The sequence below is a fragment of the Empidonax traillii genome, unplaced genomic scaffold, assembly GCF_003031625.1.
Source record: "Empidonax traillii isolate 1590-97213 ecotype Southwest subspecies unplaced genomic scaffold, ASM303162v1 scaffold105:size1093405, whole genome shotgun sequence".
NCBI classification, from domain to species: domain Eukaryota; kingdom Metazoa; phylum Chordata; class Aves; order Passeriformes; family Tyrannidae; genus Empidonax; species Empidonax traillii.
The window spans coordinates 661,643-680,662 of NW_020955298.1; the positions used below are offsets into that span (position 1 = coordinate 661,643).

At 45.0% G+C, this 19,020-nt stretch overlaps 1 protein-coding gene across 2 annotated transcripts in view; it reads left to right on the top strand.

Annotated features, from left to right (window-relative positions):
- Positions 1–19,020, top strand: part of RAB11FIP4 (RAB11 family interacting protein 4) — a 110,137-nt gene that overhangs the window by 28,811 nt on the left and 62,306 nt on the right. For both annotated transcript variants that reach the window (XM_027882392.1, XM_027882393.1), the window contains exons 2-3: positions 5,941–6,028; positions 14,568–14,656. In XM_027882392.1, coding sequence (XP_027738193.1) covers positions 5,941–6,028; positions 14,568–14,656 — 177 coding nt within the window. The remainder of the gene's footprint in view (positions 1–5,940; positions 6,029–14,567; positions 14,657–19,020) is intronic.

The following is a 19,020-nucleotide window of genomic DNA, read 5'->3' on the forward strand; positions in this document are numbered from 1 at the left end:
TTGTAATTCACTGATACACTTCACACACTCATCAAAATGCCACACTGGGGATGTTTTTTCCATCTGGGTAACTGGTGGGTATTTTTCTCCTGCTGGACCAAGGCCCCAAGGACACAGTTCAGATGTGGAAGAAGATGCAATTCCACGTGTTGGTGCTAAACTCAGGAAAGACAGTGAATGGGCTCTCTTGAATTTGATGAGATTTTTGGTATTGGAACCATTAGTAAATGATGGATTTGACAGATTTGGGAATTTGCTCAAAGTCAAGGCCAAGATTATTCAACAAATTTGCTTGTGTCATTTAGGATACGGTCCCAAAATCTGCCCTCTGGCTGGTGTGCACAGTTAAAGCAGAAAGCGAAGCAATCATTTCTGTTTACACAAAGCTTACAGAGAAGCCAACTTTCAGGCTTGAAGCCTGCAGATAAAGGGGCAATGACTGATGCTTGAAATCAAAATTCAAAGCCATTGTTTCCAGCAATGATGTATGTCCCTGCATGCTTTGGGATCCGACAGCAGCTGATGGAAATTCATGATGCTGTTTGCCGGGGTATGAATTATTTACGTACACAGTCTGCCAGATCCGAGGGGCAAGGGCTGGCAGTGTGTTGGACTCCTGATGCCTAAATGCTGCTCTTCCACTCCTTACACATGTGACTGGCAACATGGTCCTTTGTGTGCTTGAGGGTCAGGTTCAGGGAGAGCATCAGGTTATGTGGTGTGACATCCTCAATTGGTGACAGCACAGCTTTTAACCCACTTACTCTGGGCTGGGTGAATCTTCCAGGTGTATCTCACTGTCTTCTCAAAAAGCCTCAGATGAGGAACTCCATTTCCTTTTTATAGTCCCAGACCCCTCCTGTTTTATAGTTCTGATGGATAAACAATCATGCTGATATAAAAATTGTGCTTTGCTTTTAATTGTAATTTGTTGAGTTTCATTTTGCAGATAATGGTTCTTTATGGCTTTCCTCTGCTAGACTAGAGAGTCTTTTAGAACCTGCAATTCCCTACTTTCAGAAGTCTTTATACCTAGTAACAAATCACCACTTGGTTTCCCTTTTGCCAGATTAAACAGCAAAAACTCTGGTTGCATAAGGTGCTTCCACAGCATGTGAATTGTATGTCGGTTCTCTGCAACCTGTCTGGGTTTTCAGCATCTCTTATGACAGTGGATACCACAACTGTGGGAGTGTTAGTTTCTCCACTGCAATGTAAAATAATCTCCCTCGTCTTGCCCTGCTTCCCTGAAATGCCAGAATGTCACAAAGAAGTCTCATTCCTTCCCCCTCCGTCTGTAAATCCCAGCTCGTCAAGACAGCTCTTCTGTCTGAAGAGCTCCAGCACCCAGGACCACATCGATGCTCAGGACACCCCGGGGTGTTTCAAGAGCCAGGGGTGGATCTTGGCACACGTGCTGGCTGCAGTGCCTGGCCCTGCTCAGCTGGAACAGGTCCTGCCTCTGCATTTTCATGCCACGAAGGTGTAAAATGACACCCCTTCCCCAGAAGATTTCTGTTAAAATCAGAGCAAGAGCAATTCTGCTGCTCCCTGTATAAATCATGTGGGGAGCTCTCTTAATTCCACCCTGCAGCATTTACATATTTAATCTCCTTTTGCTGTTTTTTGAGGTTTCTCACAAATGCTCCTGCCTCAGGAGATCCTGCCCAAATGTCGCTGCTGCAGCACGGCCTGACCTTTCCTGCAAGTGCTTGTGTTGCCATTGTCACAGCTCCCACGTGCTCCCTGCTTGCACTTCAGGGTGAGATGTGCTCACAGGCTCCTGCAGCATGAAGGCAAACTGCTGAGACGAGGTCTTTATTTCAAATGGCATCTTCTGGCTGTGATTTGGATCCTGCTGCAGGATTTCAGTGGATAGAGTCAGTGTGGGGTCCTTCTGATCTCAGCTACATCTAAATCTTACAGATTTCTGTGTGTTAACAAAATCTCTCCTGTGCCGGTCAGCTTTGGAAGAAAAATTAGGTAAGGTCAGTAGAGGTCTGAGTTTCTTCTTGCCTGGAAATGGAAGCAGGATTTAGTTCCAGTCAGAAAATCTTTGCTGGAAGAAGTGCCTGGCTGCTTTGGCAGCATCAGTAGGAGAGCTGGCCAGGAGTCCAGGGAGGGTTCCTTGGCCATTCAGTACCTGTATTGAACTCACTCGCAGGAAAAGATCAGTTCCAGTTAATCTCTTCTGAGGTTTGTCACTGATTTCTCCTCCTCTCTCCCCTTCCTCCACTCCCTCTGCTACAAACATCCCTTCTCCTCTTCTCTTTGAAGTGTTCCCATCTTCCTTTGATGTGTCAGAAGGCAGCATGGGGCAAACACCCGTTCCCAGGGCAGTCAGGATAGCTGGGAAACCCAGCAGAGATGAGGGAAGTGCTTTGGCTGAAGGGAGCTGTTATTACAATGCAGAAACATGTTTGCATTGAAGGGATAATCACCATTCATCCCGGCAAGTTAAACAATACAGGCTGAGGTTCGGTTTTCTCCAATTGTTTCCCAAAGCAAAAATGATTTATGTCTTCTCTCTGAGACTATTGGATGTCTGCTGAGGGGTTCATTAGAGAGACCTTTGCAGCTGCCAAAAGAACCAGCTGGATTATTGAGCCTGCAGCTCATTTTTTCTGTCCTTGTCTGCTTCCTACAATGCAGAACTAGTTTGCAATCCAGACCTTGTTTTTGGTGAGTGAACCACATGGTGGGGGACTGCTCTGTGCAGTGTCTGTCCCCAGCCCAAAGCACTACCTCTAGCTCATCCTGATGGCTTATGATGTTAAGCTCTGGAGCACATGGTGTGTTCCCTGTGCTGCCTGCAGGTATCACAAGAATCACACACTCGTTTTCAGCTCTGGATTTTGGCAGCAGTTGGTTTCACAGTCCTGTGTCCCTCGCAGTGGGATCAGCAGTTTATTTGGCCACAGATTGAAACTTGAGATTAATTTTAAGTAGTGCCTTCAGTCTGGAATTAACTAGGAAGAGCTTCTTGCCTTATCCCAGAAAGCTACTGGTAAAAATGCAGGATCGAGTGCATTGCACGCTCAAAACTCAAATATGCAGGGATTTATACATGTGTGTATATTAATGCACAAACTCTATGTATGTATCCACCCAAATGTAGGCCCAGTTGATCAAAATCTTATAGCCCTTGACCTGTGCTGGGAGCTGTGGTGATTAGCCCTGGCTGAAGATCTGAGCACTGCTGGCATTAATTCCATCAGCCTGTTCTGTAAATTCTTCGTCATCTCCTGCACTGATGTCAGTTATTTGCATTATTAAATCTAATTGAAAACCTGCAAATTAGATTTAAGTGAAACTGGAGACTGAAGCGCTTTGCTCAGGTGATAATTTCATTTACTGTTAAGACATTGCTTAGACCTAAATGTGAACGTATTCTCTGTTCCTCCATAATACACACCCCTGGGCATATTACATCTTATTTAACTTGATTTTAAAAGTGTAATTGTGTATGTCTGAGCAACAAGGTAGACTAAAATCATTGGATCAACTTTGAGAAATAAACTTAAGGTGCCAGATTCACTGGGAACAGCCAGCGACACTCCTGTTATAGCAGAACATTAAATAGTGTAGAGGCTTCCCAGCTGGCTGTAGGAATCCGTACATTAAAACCTACGACACAATTTGTTGCCTCTTAGCAAAAGACCTACAGGGAATAGAAATCTCTCAATCAACCCTGAAATGATATTTACTGACATTACAGAGAGCTTGCCATGTGTCAGAGAGTTAGAGGCTGACCTGTCACCCAGAAGACTGGTGTGTGATTAGATCCCACTGCTGTATCCATGAGGGGACAGATGCTGATGCTCAGCTGGCGGCCACACTGAGGTCTTCATCAAAGCCTGAGGTACACCAGGTGACACATCTACCACATATTTAAGCTACTGCAGCGATCAGGAAGATTTTCAGCTGCAAAATCATACTGCTCCCAGCCTCAGCAACCAGTTTGATCCTACTGCTTTGAAGGCAGCACCAAATTGCCTGAAGAAGGACATTTCTGCCGGTGCTTCATCCTTCTGTAGCATTGGTGTTGCTGGTGAAGGTGAGCAGGGGTAACACTGAGCTGGCTTTTCCATATCAAGTGTGTCTCTGCTTCCTTGGTTTCAGTCAGGATTTCCAGCCAGTCTGGGGTGCATTAACCACACACTGCAGTTTCTGATGAGGTGGCTGTGTTTTGGGAAAAGAGAGATGTCTTCTGCTGCTATAAATTAATGGGGCTACAGTAATCTATTGTGATACGAGGGGTGGGAATTTGGTCGTGAGTCACAAAATAACATCTGGGCTCTGCTGCCCGCCTGGCAGGGCTGCAGTTCTTGAAGTCTTCTGCAATGTGGAAGTTTTAAGAAGATTTTTAACTTTTCCTAGGCTCTGAGCTCATCATGTAGCTCCTTGTGTGCCCTGCCTACATGAGCCGTTTTTTTTTAATTTTCCTTAAGAAAAGGAGAGGGGAAAGGATTCAGTGTAAGGATCAGATCATGCCTTTCTCATTCAGCACAAAATTTTGCACGTGAGTAAAAACTTTGTCATTTTCTCATCCAGATTTGCTTGTTCTAAATGAGCCCTTTGGCTTATCATGGCATTTACTGGCACGGAGGGGATTTATTAGCAGTGAGAGAATCTGAAGGAAGAAATGTCATGCGCACACGTGAGTGCATCATCTGCAGGGCTTTGAGAAACTGCTGGGTTTGTATAGCATGTGGGAAAAAAAAAACAAACCACCACACCAGAAAACTGAGAAACTGGGTCATCTGGATTCATTTGCTGCATCTTTCCAGCTGGGCTTTTGTTGCTGCTCAGGCTGACATATCTGAGCTCACATGGATTGCGCTGCACCAGGACTGTACAGGGTCCTGCGTGCCTGCTCTCCCTGCCTCCTGCACTCATCCTGTTCATCTCCTGGGTGTCTGCAGGGCCCACATCAAGGTCAGGGTTGTGCTGCAGCTGGTTGTGAGCTCTTAGAGCAGCCAGAGAGTCCCTGCTGGGTACTACAGGCAAAGCCACAGGCACACGAGGGGACTTGGTTGTCACAGAGAGAACAGCCAGTTGGAGGGTCAGCACTGCCCCCACCTCCCTGAACTGTTCTGCCTCTCACTTCTTCTTTTTCAGCTATTTGTTACCCCATTCCATTTTTTCCAGACGGCACAGCACACAGCAGCCTCTCCAGTCTAGGCTGCTTTTCTCCCTCTATCCCAAAACCCTCCTGAAAAATCTTCCAGACAGACCTTTTCTGGGGCAAATGCCAATTCTGTGGCTGTGTTTAAATTCAGTATAATCTCATTTTATGATGAGTAGTGATCAGAAAGGATAAACTGTGAAGCTGAGATTGTCAGCAATAAGTACAGTGCTTGTTTGCATAGTGTGCTGAACACAACCATTCTCTGTTTCATCACATGAATATATTTTTGGACTGCTAATTTTCCTATACAAAAATTGTAATCTCTGCTGCGTCAAGGAAGTTTTGTTTTATCCCAAATGCCCAGTGAGTTTTCTCTCCTGCAATCTGGATTTTTCAGGGGATGAGACTGCTGTGGGTTGTTCACATTTTTGTCTCTCCTTCCTCCTTCCCCAAGAACTTCTGATAAGAGGAATGGGGGTCACTAAGGTTTTAAGTTCTTGGGAGCTCCATGCACAGCAAGAGCTCCCAGGGAAGGAGATTCTGTTGGCACCCTGCTCTGAGATGAGACCCCTTATTAAGCTTTTGAGATCCACACAGGAGAGTATTAAGTCCCAGCTGAAGAAGTTTTGGTCAGAGCACACCTTACTCCAACAAGACATTATTTCTCCTTGCAGGATGATTTGTTGTCTTATTCAAGTGAAAACTACTGGTAACCTTCCACTTGTGGTCTTCTGTAGAAGATGCAGGCTATATCTGAGCAACAGATGATCCACCAAGCTCAACACATATTTTCTGATCTTTTCTTCTAGGTGGAAAAACTGGCAAAATACTTGGACCCAAATGACTTGGGAAGAATCAATTTTAAGGACTTCTGTCACGGAGTTTTTGCTATCAAAGGTACGTGCATATTTCTTAAAAATAATCCCCTTCAGTTCCACTAATGTTTCTCTGGTTGCAGAAAATGTAATGATCAAAGACATCCTCTCTTTTGACTGTAGTTATTTGTAGTGACAGTAGAGCAGCTCTGGGAACAGAGCCAGGATATTTTTCCTTTTTGTGCATCTCATGTGTTAATGGGGAGCAGTGCTGGAGTTCCCGCATCCGCCGGAGCTTGTGCATTGGTTTACAGTTAATTTTTGTCAAAATAAGTGTGATGTGGTTTAAAGACAAATGCAGCAGAAGAAAGAGTAGCTTTGTGGTTAGGAGGCAGTGCCCAGGTTTGATACTTCCAGGTCCTCATCTGGTTCTGCTGTTGATTTACCTCAGGGAGTTAGAGACCCCTCGGGCTTTAGTTTCTCTTCTAGGAAATTTAAGACTATTATACTCTTCTTGAGATATCTGTAGTTAATTAATGTTTTCAGAGTACTTGTGGTCATGTATTGGAATGAAAAGGGTTAATTACAGGTTGGCCATGCCAACCCTGAGGAGAGAGACCAGGTAGATCAAATCACCTCCTTTGCAAGGAAACACAGTCCTGGACAGAAGACACAGACATTGCTGTGCTTTACAGCTTAGCCAGAGGGCAGCAAAGAAAACAGGGAAGAGGCACTTTGGCTGCTGGTTAGTTTCCTGACTTCCCACAGTGGAATAATCCACCTGTCCTCTTCCAGGCACATGGGATGTCCTTTGTAAAGTGCTGGAGTGCTGTCACAGCCCAGAGGCTCCGCTTCAGGGACAGGGTGAATGTCACAGTCAGCGTGGTGTGATTCTGGGAGAGGCCTCTGGAGAGTCTGCTGTGATGAGATTATTATGAAGCCATAACGATGCAAGACCGTAACACCACAGCAATTTTAATTAAAGTTTATGGCAGCCAAAGACAGGGCGTAATTAGGTAAAATCACAGCAAGAAGCTGCTCTCGTCCACGTTCTTGGAGACACCATCCAAGGTGACACTGATGTGTTTGAAGAGAAGGCAAGAGAAAGCCCAGAAGGAAAGCTAACTCCTCAGTGCATAGACACTAAAGTCTGTGCTGGAGGTTTTCCTTGAGCAGGAAATGCTGTGGCAAACTGAATTTTAGGTTAAATCATCTTGTAGTTGTCTAATTCACAGTCTGAAGATGTGCACAAATGCACAAAATGTGATCAGGAAGGGATAGAAGTGACCCAGAACATCTCTTCTGTAATAACTCTGCCCTTGTCTGTGGTGGGCAGTGCCCTCAGGGATGGAGTGGGCAGCTGTGTTTCCTTTACTGTGAGGACGGTGTGTCATGTTGACAGGTACCAGAGAGTGGTGGTGCCCTGGGAGTTCTATCCTTGCTCCCCTTGTGGGAACTGATTCATGTATCCTAAGGTCTGGTCCTGCAAAGATGTGACTGAACCAAACTCTCTGGAATACTTTGTACTCCGAGTTTATGAGTAGCTTAAAGCTCTTACACTGAGCAAGTTATCAGGAGGGTCCAGATCACTTGTGTGATGGTTATTGGGGGGTGTGAGGGGGAGGGGGTGAGCAGATGCAGAGAAACCACCCAATCCTGCAGCACCACCCAGAGCTCCCTTTGCACATCATTAGCATTTCAGCACTCACACAGTGTCAGTGATAAGTGTTGTATCATCACAGCAGCAGCTCTATCTGTTCCTGATAAGACACTGTGCTCCCTGTTTTCACAGCATCTCTTTAGAACAGCTGGTTCCATTGCTCACCTCCCAGCACCGAGATTTTATTGCTCTTTGGCTACCAGCCATGTTTTCCTTAAAAATGAAATTGCTCGTGTTAAAGTTCAGGGAGGGTATGTCTGCCTTTCAGAATGCAAAGCTTCCACATTTGTTACCTCTCATTTTTCAGTGCAGCCACATCCCAGGGGTAGCATCGGGGTTGTTATCAAACAAAAGCAATTTGTCTTGGCAGCAACAGATTATAAATATGATTCTTTGACATCTCAGCCTATTACAATGGCTTGGGGCAATCAGATTAATAGAGCAAAATGAGATGCTACTGTAAATCCAGTGGGTTTTTCAGTAATGGAGCATGAAGCTGTGCTGTTCTTAGCACTGGAAGGCAAATATTCAAATTCAAGTTTTACTGTCCTAATGCCTTGCTGTATTTCTTATTTATGAGACTTCAAATTAATTTGTCTTATAGATTCTTTCCTTTCTAGTGTGCTGAAGAAATTGTTTGCTGGCCAGAGGTGATATAGTGTCAAGGTTTTTGTGGTAGTTCAGTGCCTTGAATTTATTTAAATCATGAGAGTTTAGGCATCTAGAACAACAGATTCAAATCCGAGTTGACTACTGATGATGGTTTGAGCATTTCATATCCAGGGACAGATCTTAGCAAACAGCTAAATGTTGGAAACTGAAAAAATCCCAAACATCAGAGTGTTTAATGCCTGCTCTGTAACTGGTTGGAAACTTCTGCCCCTGGATCTAAAATCTGCTGCTTGGCCTCTCTCCTCCATAAACCGAGGCATTGTTCACTCTTGCACGGTGCAAATGAAAAGTGTTGTGTTCCTCTACAAGTGGCCATCGAGCCTTGCCTCCTCCTTAGTGCTTCAGAGCTGGGTAAACCTCATGACAAAGGAGTCATATACCTCCACAGCAGCTGATGGGACCATCAGGTGTAAAAGAGAGTTAATTTTCTTCAGGTGCTGAGCAGCAGGAGCTGTGGGGAAGGATGGGTTGAGAAGTCTCACTCATGGTAGGGGCCCTTGGAAGTGATGGAGACGACTTTTTCCAGTGGATGTAAATATGCTCGAGAGGAGAAGTGTGTTGGAGGAGCTCATTCCCAGTGTGTCTCTGGGGGTGGAATACTAGACAGGCATGGTGCTTGCTATTTATGGAAAGCTTTGGTTCTTTTTGCTGGTCTTTTGTGGATTAGAGGACTTTGCCTCAGCATCTGTGCTGAGCCCCTGCTGTCCAGGCTGCTTTCCCCGAGCAATTAGGCTCTGCCAGAGCCAGGGACAGACTTGCCATCAAATTTAAAGCTTTGCAGCAATTTCATTGGAATGTCAGAATATGAAGGTTTTGCTCCTGCTGAAGCTGCCCTCTTTATCTGCTCACTGCAGGGCTTTATTTCTAATAACTGTGTCTGTCTGGAGAGCAATTGCCATGAAATAGCACCTGTAACCTCTTACCGAGCTGCTGTGTCAAATCCAGTACAGCCTAAGAAGTGGGTCTGCTCAGACACACCAAGAGCAGCCAGAACATCACTCAAAGGCTGAATTCCCATTAATTTCAGCAGGGTCAGCATGGGATCTATTACTGTTTGCTCAGCAGAGCCAATGGCTGGCTTTGCTGTGCTGAATTTATTGTACTGATCCAGTAAATATTTTCTGCCACTTGTAATACTTAAAGGCTTGAGTGGAGCTGTTAATTCTAAAGTGCTCTGTGGGCTGTTGGGTTCTACACTCAGACATTTGCAGGACCAGGCTCTTGCTATGTTTAACAGGCTCTGATTAAGTCTGACCTATCCCTTGTATTTTGAGGTTTCTGTTGTCTTTCCAACAGTCTCTTTGCTTTGAAACTCTGCTTAAAAACACCCAGACCTTGACAAATAAAGGGGGAGCTCCCCCTGCTGCCCTTGGTGTTGCAGCTTACAGAGATGAGAGTGTGGTACAAACACAAAGAAGAATTAAAATTTAAAGGTAGATGTATTCTGACTCTGTAGCTTATTTTAACCATGAAAACAGCACTGACTGTGTAGCAATTGGGGGTTTTTGTAACAGGAGAGACTGAACCAGTCTCTGGATTTTCAGATGAAACCATACAGCCTGTTTTTCTCCCAGAGCAAGAGAGTTTTTCCCTCATCTTGTAGAAGTTTTAAGGACATTTAAGTTTTGCTCTGTCACAGTATTTGAAAATGGAGAGTTGTAGGAGCTCCTTCATATTCATGAACAGGGTGGAAGAAGCACAGCTGTGAATTTATAAACTTCCCCACCTGCAGCAATAGCAACCCTTGAATCTTCAAAATAGTAACACAGACCATTATGTGCCTTCAAAAATCCATCTCTGTGCCTCCTCAGATCCTTAGGCAGCTAATTACTGCAGCTGGCTGGAAAGCTTCTGGAAGCAGGCTTTATGTGAGCAGATAAAAGCTAAAAAGTAGATGTTTCTCTGTGAGTTCTTAGCAATTTTGATGGAAATTCCAAGGGTACAGATTTGCCCAAAGTTTTAAAGCACTGTTCCAGACGGAATGTTGGCTCCTCTGGTAGCTCAGACTGTCACAGGTTATTTGGACTGTAAAAGGACGTGAAAATAGTAAAGTATGAAATTTGGTGGGACTTTTTCAAACCAAAGTTTTCCAAAGCAGGGTATTTCTGCCTTTCTGTTTCGCTGGAGATTTTTTTTTTTTAATATGCTTTTGTGGTTTCCTTCAGATGCTCCAAACAAACATATTCTCACAAAACCAGTGCCAAGTTCTGACCATCTCTTTCAACTTAATTTAAAATCTAATTTGCAGTCCCATAGCTGAGAAAAGTATTGTACCAGCCTTACCTTGAAAATCCAGCAAGGAGTAAGAGATGGATGTGTTGCAATTATATAAAATGGAGTTTATTTGCCAGATATGAGTATTTGTATTGTGGACCAATACCTAAGACCAGGGCAGCTGCACTGGGAATTTCAGTAAAGGGCTGCACAAAACCCCAAAGTCCTGATAAACCCATTTAGGCTCGTGCTGTAGATCTCAAGCTTCACACTAGGCCATAACTGGAGATGATCTGATGGTTCTATCCATTTTATTAAGAATAACTTACTGACAGGAGAGGTGCTTGGGCTGGCTCCAGGGAGGAGGACTGTCAGTAAATGTGAAGAGCTGAGCTCTCCTGTTGTAAAATTAAGCTATAGCTGTTCAATGAACTGAAGTTGGTTACTCCTAAAAGTACTTGAGAGTTTTCAACTAAATTTTACTAAGTACAGCATGAAACCATAAATGAGTCTAATACAGCGTTAAAGATCCAAGGGTAGATAAGGTAAAAAGCCATTGCTGTTAGGAAAAATGCCAGAAACCAACTACATTCAATTAGGTAACCAATTTGATTTCCTATAGTATTAAAATTGCCTAATTGCCTGTGAAAATTGCTTGATGTGGTATGGGTTAAATCTCCTTCTTGGAGCATTTGCAGGAAACAGCTTTGCTAAAATCGAGTTTATTTGTGGCCAGAATGTCTGTTTGCAAATTGACTGTTTGTTAGGGTGTGAAAACCTTTTTTTTTTTTTTTTTTTTTTAATGAAACTGAATGTAAATCTGAAAAATTATGTCATAAGATAATCATGTCCAGCAACCTGAGTGACCTGAAAAAGTTAAAAGTTCATGTCTTCCCCTTCAGTGACTTGTAAAACACTCTCATCATCTTGGCTTAGGGCTAAAGATGACCCCCTTCTGGCCAAATGAATTGTGGTTGCTTATGCATTTGTGGTATTAGGATAAAGAGGGTTAGGCTCAGATAATTTTGACAGACCAAATGCTGCCCAAAAAATGTAGATGAGGAAATTTCCCCAACCATAGCAAAGGAGAGAGAACATCAAGCACATTAATATCTCATGATACAGGTAGACACCCAAATGAACTGTCTCTAATCAGCCATGTAAGTGGCTTTCAGTTCTACCTTTTCCTGGGACATGAAGTTACAGAAATAATGGGGCATCTTAGTGCAGGATTCCTTTCCTCCTTTGCAGTGGGCTATTTTTGGACAGATTCTAGCCTCGGGTGCGCAGCTTGAAATATCCGCTGTGGCAGCTCTGCAGCCTCAGCTCGATGTCTCTGCTCAGGAGTGGTTCTGGTAGCACAGAGCACTCCGTGTTCCAGACCAGGCTGCTCCCTCTACAGATCTCTACCCGGTTTTTGTCCCTCTTTCCACATTGGGATTTGCCAGAGTAAACCTTGATTCATTGTTGTTTTCTGTCTGGACTGTGACACACTAATTTAGCTCCCTGGCATTTCCCAGTGAGCCAGAATGTGTTCTGGTGATAAGAATATGCAGAGTATTTGAGGCACTCCAGCGTTCCCTCTTTGTGTGATGCCCCTTGTGTAAACCTCTCGGGAGTACCTGGAAGACTCAAACTGGATTTAGGTTAGGGAAGCAAAAGGTGAGGTGTATTGGCACTGCTGCAGAAAAACACTGAGTAAGAAAGCTGATGTATTGCCCAACTGTGCCCAAACCCACCTTCCTGCTGATAAAGAGTGGCCCAAGGAAAGCACCAGCACCACAGTCCTGCAGAGGGAAGAGATTCCTGTTTGTGCCTTCACAGGGAAAAGAGCAACGGAGAATTTATCCTTTACACTCAGTTCTTAACAGGAATAAAACCAGTGCACAACGCTAAGATTCTTGAAGCCAGTGGCCATTTTTCCATTGATTTGATGGATGTTGGAGCAGGTTCAGGTATCTGCAGGGTAGCAGTGATGTGGTTTAGTAATCTCAGGGGAAAGTGGCCTCTCAGCGTTTCCTTCTCTTCTTCCCTTTCTTATGGAGTATCAAACATGCAGACCTTCCCTGGAGGATGAGGAGATCAAGCTGTCATGCCAGCTTCCATGCCAGGCAGTGCCCGGGGGACACTGCCTGCTGCACACCCAGACATCTCCCCACCAAAAAGTCACTTTTGCAGGAGGAGATAGTCTCAGATGAACTTACATCCTGTCAGTGCCAGGAGAAACTTGGCCCGTGACTTCAGTAAAAACAAGATTTGGCTTCTTTTGCCGTTTTCAGCTGTGCAGCAAGGTAAACAAATTGGATTAAATGCCTGTTGATGTTCTGGAGATGGGTCAAAGGCTTGATCATTATTGTGGTTCTGGATGAGGCTGTTAAAGCCTGTGCCAGGAGGCTCTTGTGAGGAAGTGCTGAGAGCTTCCTCTGAGCTGGTTGGGTAGAAAGGAGGCAATGCTTTTCTCCCCAGTGTGCTTACTGAATAAATGACAGGCTTGAATTTAAATGGCCAGGGGCTATCATGAAGTGGTCCACCCTGATGGACAAGGAGAATGAAAGAATGTGATCAGTAGTCTTAGGTAAGAACTGAACAGCAGAGAGGGGACACAGAAGACCTTGCAGCTAAACTCTAGATTTGGGACCCTGGAGATCTGGGATCTGTTTGTGACTCTAACAGACCAGTCTGGCTGGCCCTTTGAAAGGAGGCAAAGGAGAAACATCTCACACTCGTTGTTTTGGGTAGTTAAATCCTTCTTTGAAGACCCGCAGCCTTCATGACTTTCCTCCACCAAAAAAAAAAAAAAAAAAAGGGTTGGGAAGGTGCTCACCTAACAGGCTCAGATGAAGACTGGCTGCTAAGAGGTCTTTAACTAGGAGCACTGTTGTGAGCACAACTGCATGAGGAAAATAAAGCTTGGAATTATGGCTGAAGAAATTGTCGTTTCGAAATTTTAGAACAGTGTAAACATATTTCCTTCATTACAGTAATCTACATCCATTACTGGGCAGCACTTGGCATTTATTTTCTTTTTTTTTTTTGCTAGGGATAGCTCACTTTAACGAGTAGCTGCTCCGTATCGTGCAGAGAGCTTTTAGCAAAGCAGTTCATACATGTAATGACTCTCACAGTGGGTGCTGGCACAAGGCAGTTTGATGAGTAATAAGCTTTGGTTATTAAAGTCAAAAGGTACAAACAGTACATTGAATTTTCCTCTGCGAGAGGACTAGAGAATCACCTCAGCCAGGCACAGGCTGAACACAATGCTAAAGCCAAGGGAAAGGAAAGGGTCGTGGCTGGGTGGGAAATGTGAGAGGCACAGGCAGGCCAGGTTATGTAGACCACTCTAGGCAAACAAATTTAACATCTGGTGTCTGTCAACCAATAGATTGTTAGTCCCAGATCAGCCCCTCATTGGGCAGTGACCCTGACACGCTGTTCTTGCCCACGAACTTCTCCAGCAAAGTGTGCATTGAACAGCTTTATTTGTTCTCTGTTCAGTACCACGTGGGAATCTCACTTTGCTGCAGAAGCTGGAAAAGGGAACAAGTCCTTCTGCCTGTTGTCCAGGTGACACTCCTGAGATCTCAGTGATGGCTTCATTCACTGGCCGCTGCCTCCAGCATATGCCTGCGTTTGGGAGACAGGGACAACATAGTGACTGATCCCCCATTTTTAGCTTCCTGAATCTCTTCTCACCTTTTCACCTAGTGCAACAGTCACTAGCTCATGCCAAGCCTGCAGATCCAGGGTTTGACTTCAGAGTTTGGGTTGGTCAGGGCTGTGTTTCTGTCCTGCAGGATGGCTCACCAAGCCAGGCAATGTCCAGCTCCCAGTTTCATTGCCATGCAGTGTTTCTATGCTGCCAGTTGGCATTAGTGTCATTGCACTTCTCTAAGTGCTACACACTGAATATGTGCTGGGCAGAGTTTTGTTACAGCTATTTAAATTTATTCCAGAGCTGGCTTCCAAGTGCATACAGATATTGGCTACAAACCTGTGTTTCTTCCTCCATTGTCCGTGCAATGTCTGGGAAGATGAACTCCCAGCCTGACCATTTGCTCTCATTTCTCTTTGCCAGGCTGTGAAGACTTACTGAAAGATGTCCTGTCTCCTGAAAACTCTGAGCCTCAACACTATGAGCCACAGTATGTCGATTACTATTACCAGGTAAGAGAAGCACTAATTCTGTCTCGTGTTAGTGGGCTGAGGAAGCCTCTGGAGTGATGTGTAGTTGTGTCGATGTAAATGCTGTTGTTTCACTTGGCCTGTTGGCTCTTCCTTCCCGGATTCAGCACTGTTAGCAAACCATCCATTCTGGTTTATCTGCATTTAACACAGAGTAGCTGTCAGCTGCTGTGAGAGTGTTTAGCATTTGGATTGTGATACTCCTGCTTGGCTGTGAAGGGAGATAGGGTACAAACTCGCTGGCACCTCACAAGTGCAAAACACTGATTTGTATCTAATTAGATCAGTCAAACTTTGTAGGTGAACAAGGCCTCAGGGACCTTCTGCAGATAATAAACAGGGACTCAACAGCTGTTGGGAAGCACAAACAATACACTTTTGAAAGTTTTGATAGTATTTTGGCTGGTGAGTGGAACATATTTTCAAACCATTAAATGTCTTCATCTCTGTCCTTAATTTGGCAGTGTCTGTGCAGTCTAATAAGAAAAGCAGTCTGGAATTTTCCTTTAAGCATCCCTTTATCTCTCCTTCACTTTACTTTGGTTTTAATCACCTCCACCCCTGTAAATCCTGAAGATTAAAAGTGCATTGTCCATTCAGACAAGGATTGTGTGTCAGTGGCATTATGAGACTGCAAGTGATCCTGAAGTCAGTAGTGAAAGCATTTTACCTTCACAGGTGTTGAAGTATGAGAACAATACTTATGTGTTGTGGAAAGAGATGTGATGAGCATGCTAGTGTTTGATTACTCCATAGTGTTATACAGAATGGTTTCCAGTGTTCAGACAAAAAGCACGGAGACATTTCCTTCCCCTCAGTGTCCATCATCACTCTGCTTGTTTGTAAACCACTGGTTTTTTGTAACTGATGGCACAGATACCCACCATGCTGTTGCTTGGTTACCTTAATGGATACCATAAACCAAATTCCCTGTTCTGCAGTAGCTGATAGAGGCTATAAAATGAAATTGGGCTCTCTGCACACTCTTGATGTTCCCCTGTTGCTGTGCAGACGTTGCAGGCTGGTTCTGACACTCTTTGAAGGCAGCTGATGTGGGTGTTGGATTGTTATTCCTCAGGGATTTCACATCCGCTGTCACCCAGAGATGTGCTGGGGAGAGAGAGTTCTTGAAGACAAACTTGAGATTGGCTGCAAACTGCACCTCTCCTGCCAGCTGTCCTGCAGGAGGGCTTGAGGTGGGCATTGAGGTTGCTAATCCTTATAGCAGATGATGAGTTTTCTATTCGAGTGCTGGATTTTTGCTTCTGGGAGAGGCAGTGGGCAGAGGAGTGCAGTGGAGTCAGTGCAGTGTTTGCTCCCTGTAATTGGGGAAAGGCAGGATTTGTGCAGCCTGGGAGCAGAACCAGGTCCTTCCCCACCTTCCCACATGGTGCTCTGTCACGGTGGGGAAAGGACAGGGAACAGTGCACGGTGCTGCACAGCCCGTGCTTATCCCACAGCTCTGCACCGCTGCCCTCCAGAGGGGCTCGGTCCGTCTCCCATCTCCAGGTCCTCCAGGTGCAGTTTGGAAAATGCTCGCTAGATGTCAGCTAAAGACTGGGAAAAGGCTGTGAACAGGCTCGGCGCTTGCCTCTGAGGATCCTCTGCTATGGCAGGAAGTTGGGAGTTTTCAGCCTGATGAAACAGGAGCACTGAGGGGCAGGTGGATTTGAGATTATCACCATTCCTGACAGTTGTTCCCCTTTCTGAAGGAAACACGGACTGAAAACATACAAACCTGTCCTTGCGTCTCCCAGACCTTACTGAGTGTGAATTCCTGGTGCTGTAGTCAAGTTTATGGACAGCTCCCAATGGCACAAATGGTAGTTGCCTGTCTGATCTCATTTTCATCCCCTTTGCATGTCTGTCCAATTCTCAGGTGAGGTCAAATTCTCAGGCAGCAGAAGGATACAACTGCTGTGATGGCACAAATAGATACTTTGAAAGGGAATGCATCCTTTTTTATTCTACCCAGGGGGTTGTGCTTACACAAAGGCGGGTACTGAGCTGGTTCATTGTTATGCTGTCTCTGTATTCACGCGGTGATTTGAGAAGGGGAGATTTATCCTTGTCCTGTGTTACTCCCTCTGTCCCCTGCTTTCCCTTTTCCTTCCCCTCCCAAATGCCCACTCCCTCTGTTATAGCTTTCTGAAGCCCAAAGACAGCAAACTGAAGAGGTGAAGGTAATTCCAAGCAGTGGGATGAAGTGGCAGGAGCCACAGGAAGGGGCTCCACTGATCCAGATGTTTTTATATATGTTGAGTCAAATGGGGAAGAAGAAACTGCCAAGTCTCCAGCCTTTAATTGCAATCAACTGGGTGCAATTAATTTAAATTATTATATAAAATCCCCTGATACCAGGAGCTTGGGGCATTTAATTTGACATTTTCTAAATGGTCTGCTTTTACTTTCTGGGGTTTTTTCAGTGTGAACAAGAGCAAAAGCTGCCAAGCTTTTAATGTCTGAAAACGGTTTAAAAAAAGGAGAAAAAAATTACTGCAATTCAAAATGCAAAGACCATTCCATGGAAGGTTCCTAATGGTCTATATTGAGAGGCTGTGTGAGTGATATCTCAGGTAAATGGAGAGCTGTTCCTTTGAGCTCAAATCTGATAAGGTGTCATATGCAAATGAAAAGAGCAGCACTTAGTTACTCCATGACTCTACATTCAGTGAGACCTCTCCCACTGATTTCTATCAGCATTGATTCAGCCTGCAAAGAGTATGTTTCCTCTTTGAACCAGGGAAAGCTGGTCCACAGGAATTTAGGAGGATGGGGTTGCAGTTATGAGTCAGCAGTGGTAGAGCCCCTCAGCTCCAGGACCTACAAATAAACCTGCCCTGTCTGTCTGTGAATTCAGAGTCTGTTGATTTGGTTAAGGTCTGGACTGTGCTCCATTTGAGGCACTGCTTCAGTCAAGTGCTGTTTATTAGTATAATTTCTGTCTCTTGCAGCCTTTAGAGAGATAATAGAAATGCTCTGAATTTGCCAGAAGCCAGTTTATCAATCCTGAATTCCTCTCACAGCGTTCGCTGCTACAGCCCCAGCTCTTGTTTTGGCTTCAGCATTTGAAGGGAGACAAAAGTCTCCCTAGTCCAGTTTGCTTTGTGGCAAGCATCTGGTAGCACTTCAGAGCCCTTGGATAGCCTTTTGGAGATGGCAACCCACACAAAGTCCAGAACTGAAGTATGTGTGTGAAAGCCCAGACCCAGATTGAGCCAGCTCAAACAAAGCTGGGTGCCTGTGTCTAGGATTTCCAAATGGCTGGCTCCCGGCCTTCCCGGGCTCCTGGCCAGCTGGGAGCAGTAGCCACAGGACTCAGAGGGAGTCAGACTGGCTGCAGCTGCAGCTCCCTTGCCAAGGTTTGCATGGCAGAGAAGCAGAGGTTCTAGGTGCTCAACTGTCTGAGCACCCCTTAGGGAGAAGGGAATCAGCAGCAGGAGCTCCTTGTTCAGCTCTCCACCTGATGCATTTTGTGTGTTCAGGGTCACAGGGAGCCTGACTCTGGAGCACCCCAATGGATGGCAAAAGAGGGGGTTAAGTGACAGGTCACCACCAGCTAGCAGGGTCCCTACTTGAGTAGCTGCTTGTGAAGGGACAGACCGTGTATTTTCACATGTGAGTGGTTGCCTTTTCATCTGAAATCAATGCCCAAAAGCCACACAAGCAAAGCCAGTGGAAGAGCGTGTTGTGAGGTACAATAATGGCAGGGTCCTTGTTTTAAACAAAGCTGTTTGTATCTTATCCATTGTTGCTGTATTGAGTTGCCACTTACCTTATTTTTTTCCTGCTCTCGCCTGTAAATAAGAGAGTGAATCTGCCTCTTCACAAAGTACAGGACGATTGCTGCATGTCGAAGAATGAGCTGCCTTTTCAGTCCTGTGTGTGTGTTCTCCTGCCTGCCAAGTGATTAATTACACTGTATGAACAGCAGAAAAATTGTTGAAACATGACAAATACATTGTGTTTGCCTCTGGGATGGAGCTGGGGCTGCTAGCTGATCTGCTGCTTTGGAAATATTTTCAGTAGCAATTAGGAGTCCCTCACCAGCTTCTGAAAAAAAGTTTTTCTTCCTCGCTGGCTGCACGAGGATCTCTGCTAACACCTGTGTCAGGGCAGAGCTGGGGGAGTCCTTCTGCACTGGGAAAAGGCTGATCCAAATGGATTTTTCATTAGGCTGTGGAAGGAGGTGGCAGTCTGAGACACAGCTGCACTGAGCAGAGGTTTGCACAGGTCTCTCTTGAGAGTCTGGGATGGCAGTTATCATCTCTGATGGTGCTATCTCTTACTATTTATTGAAAAGCAAAGTCCAGGAAAGCATTGACTGTTTTATTGAACTCAGACCT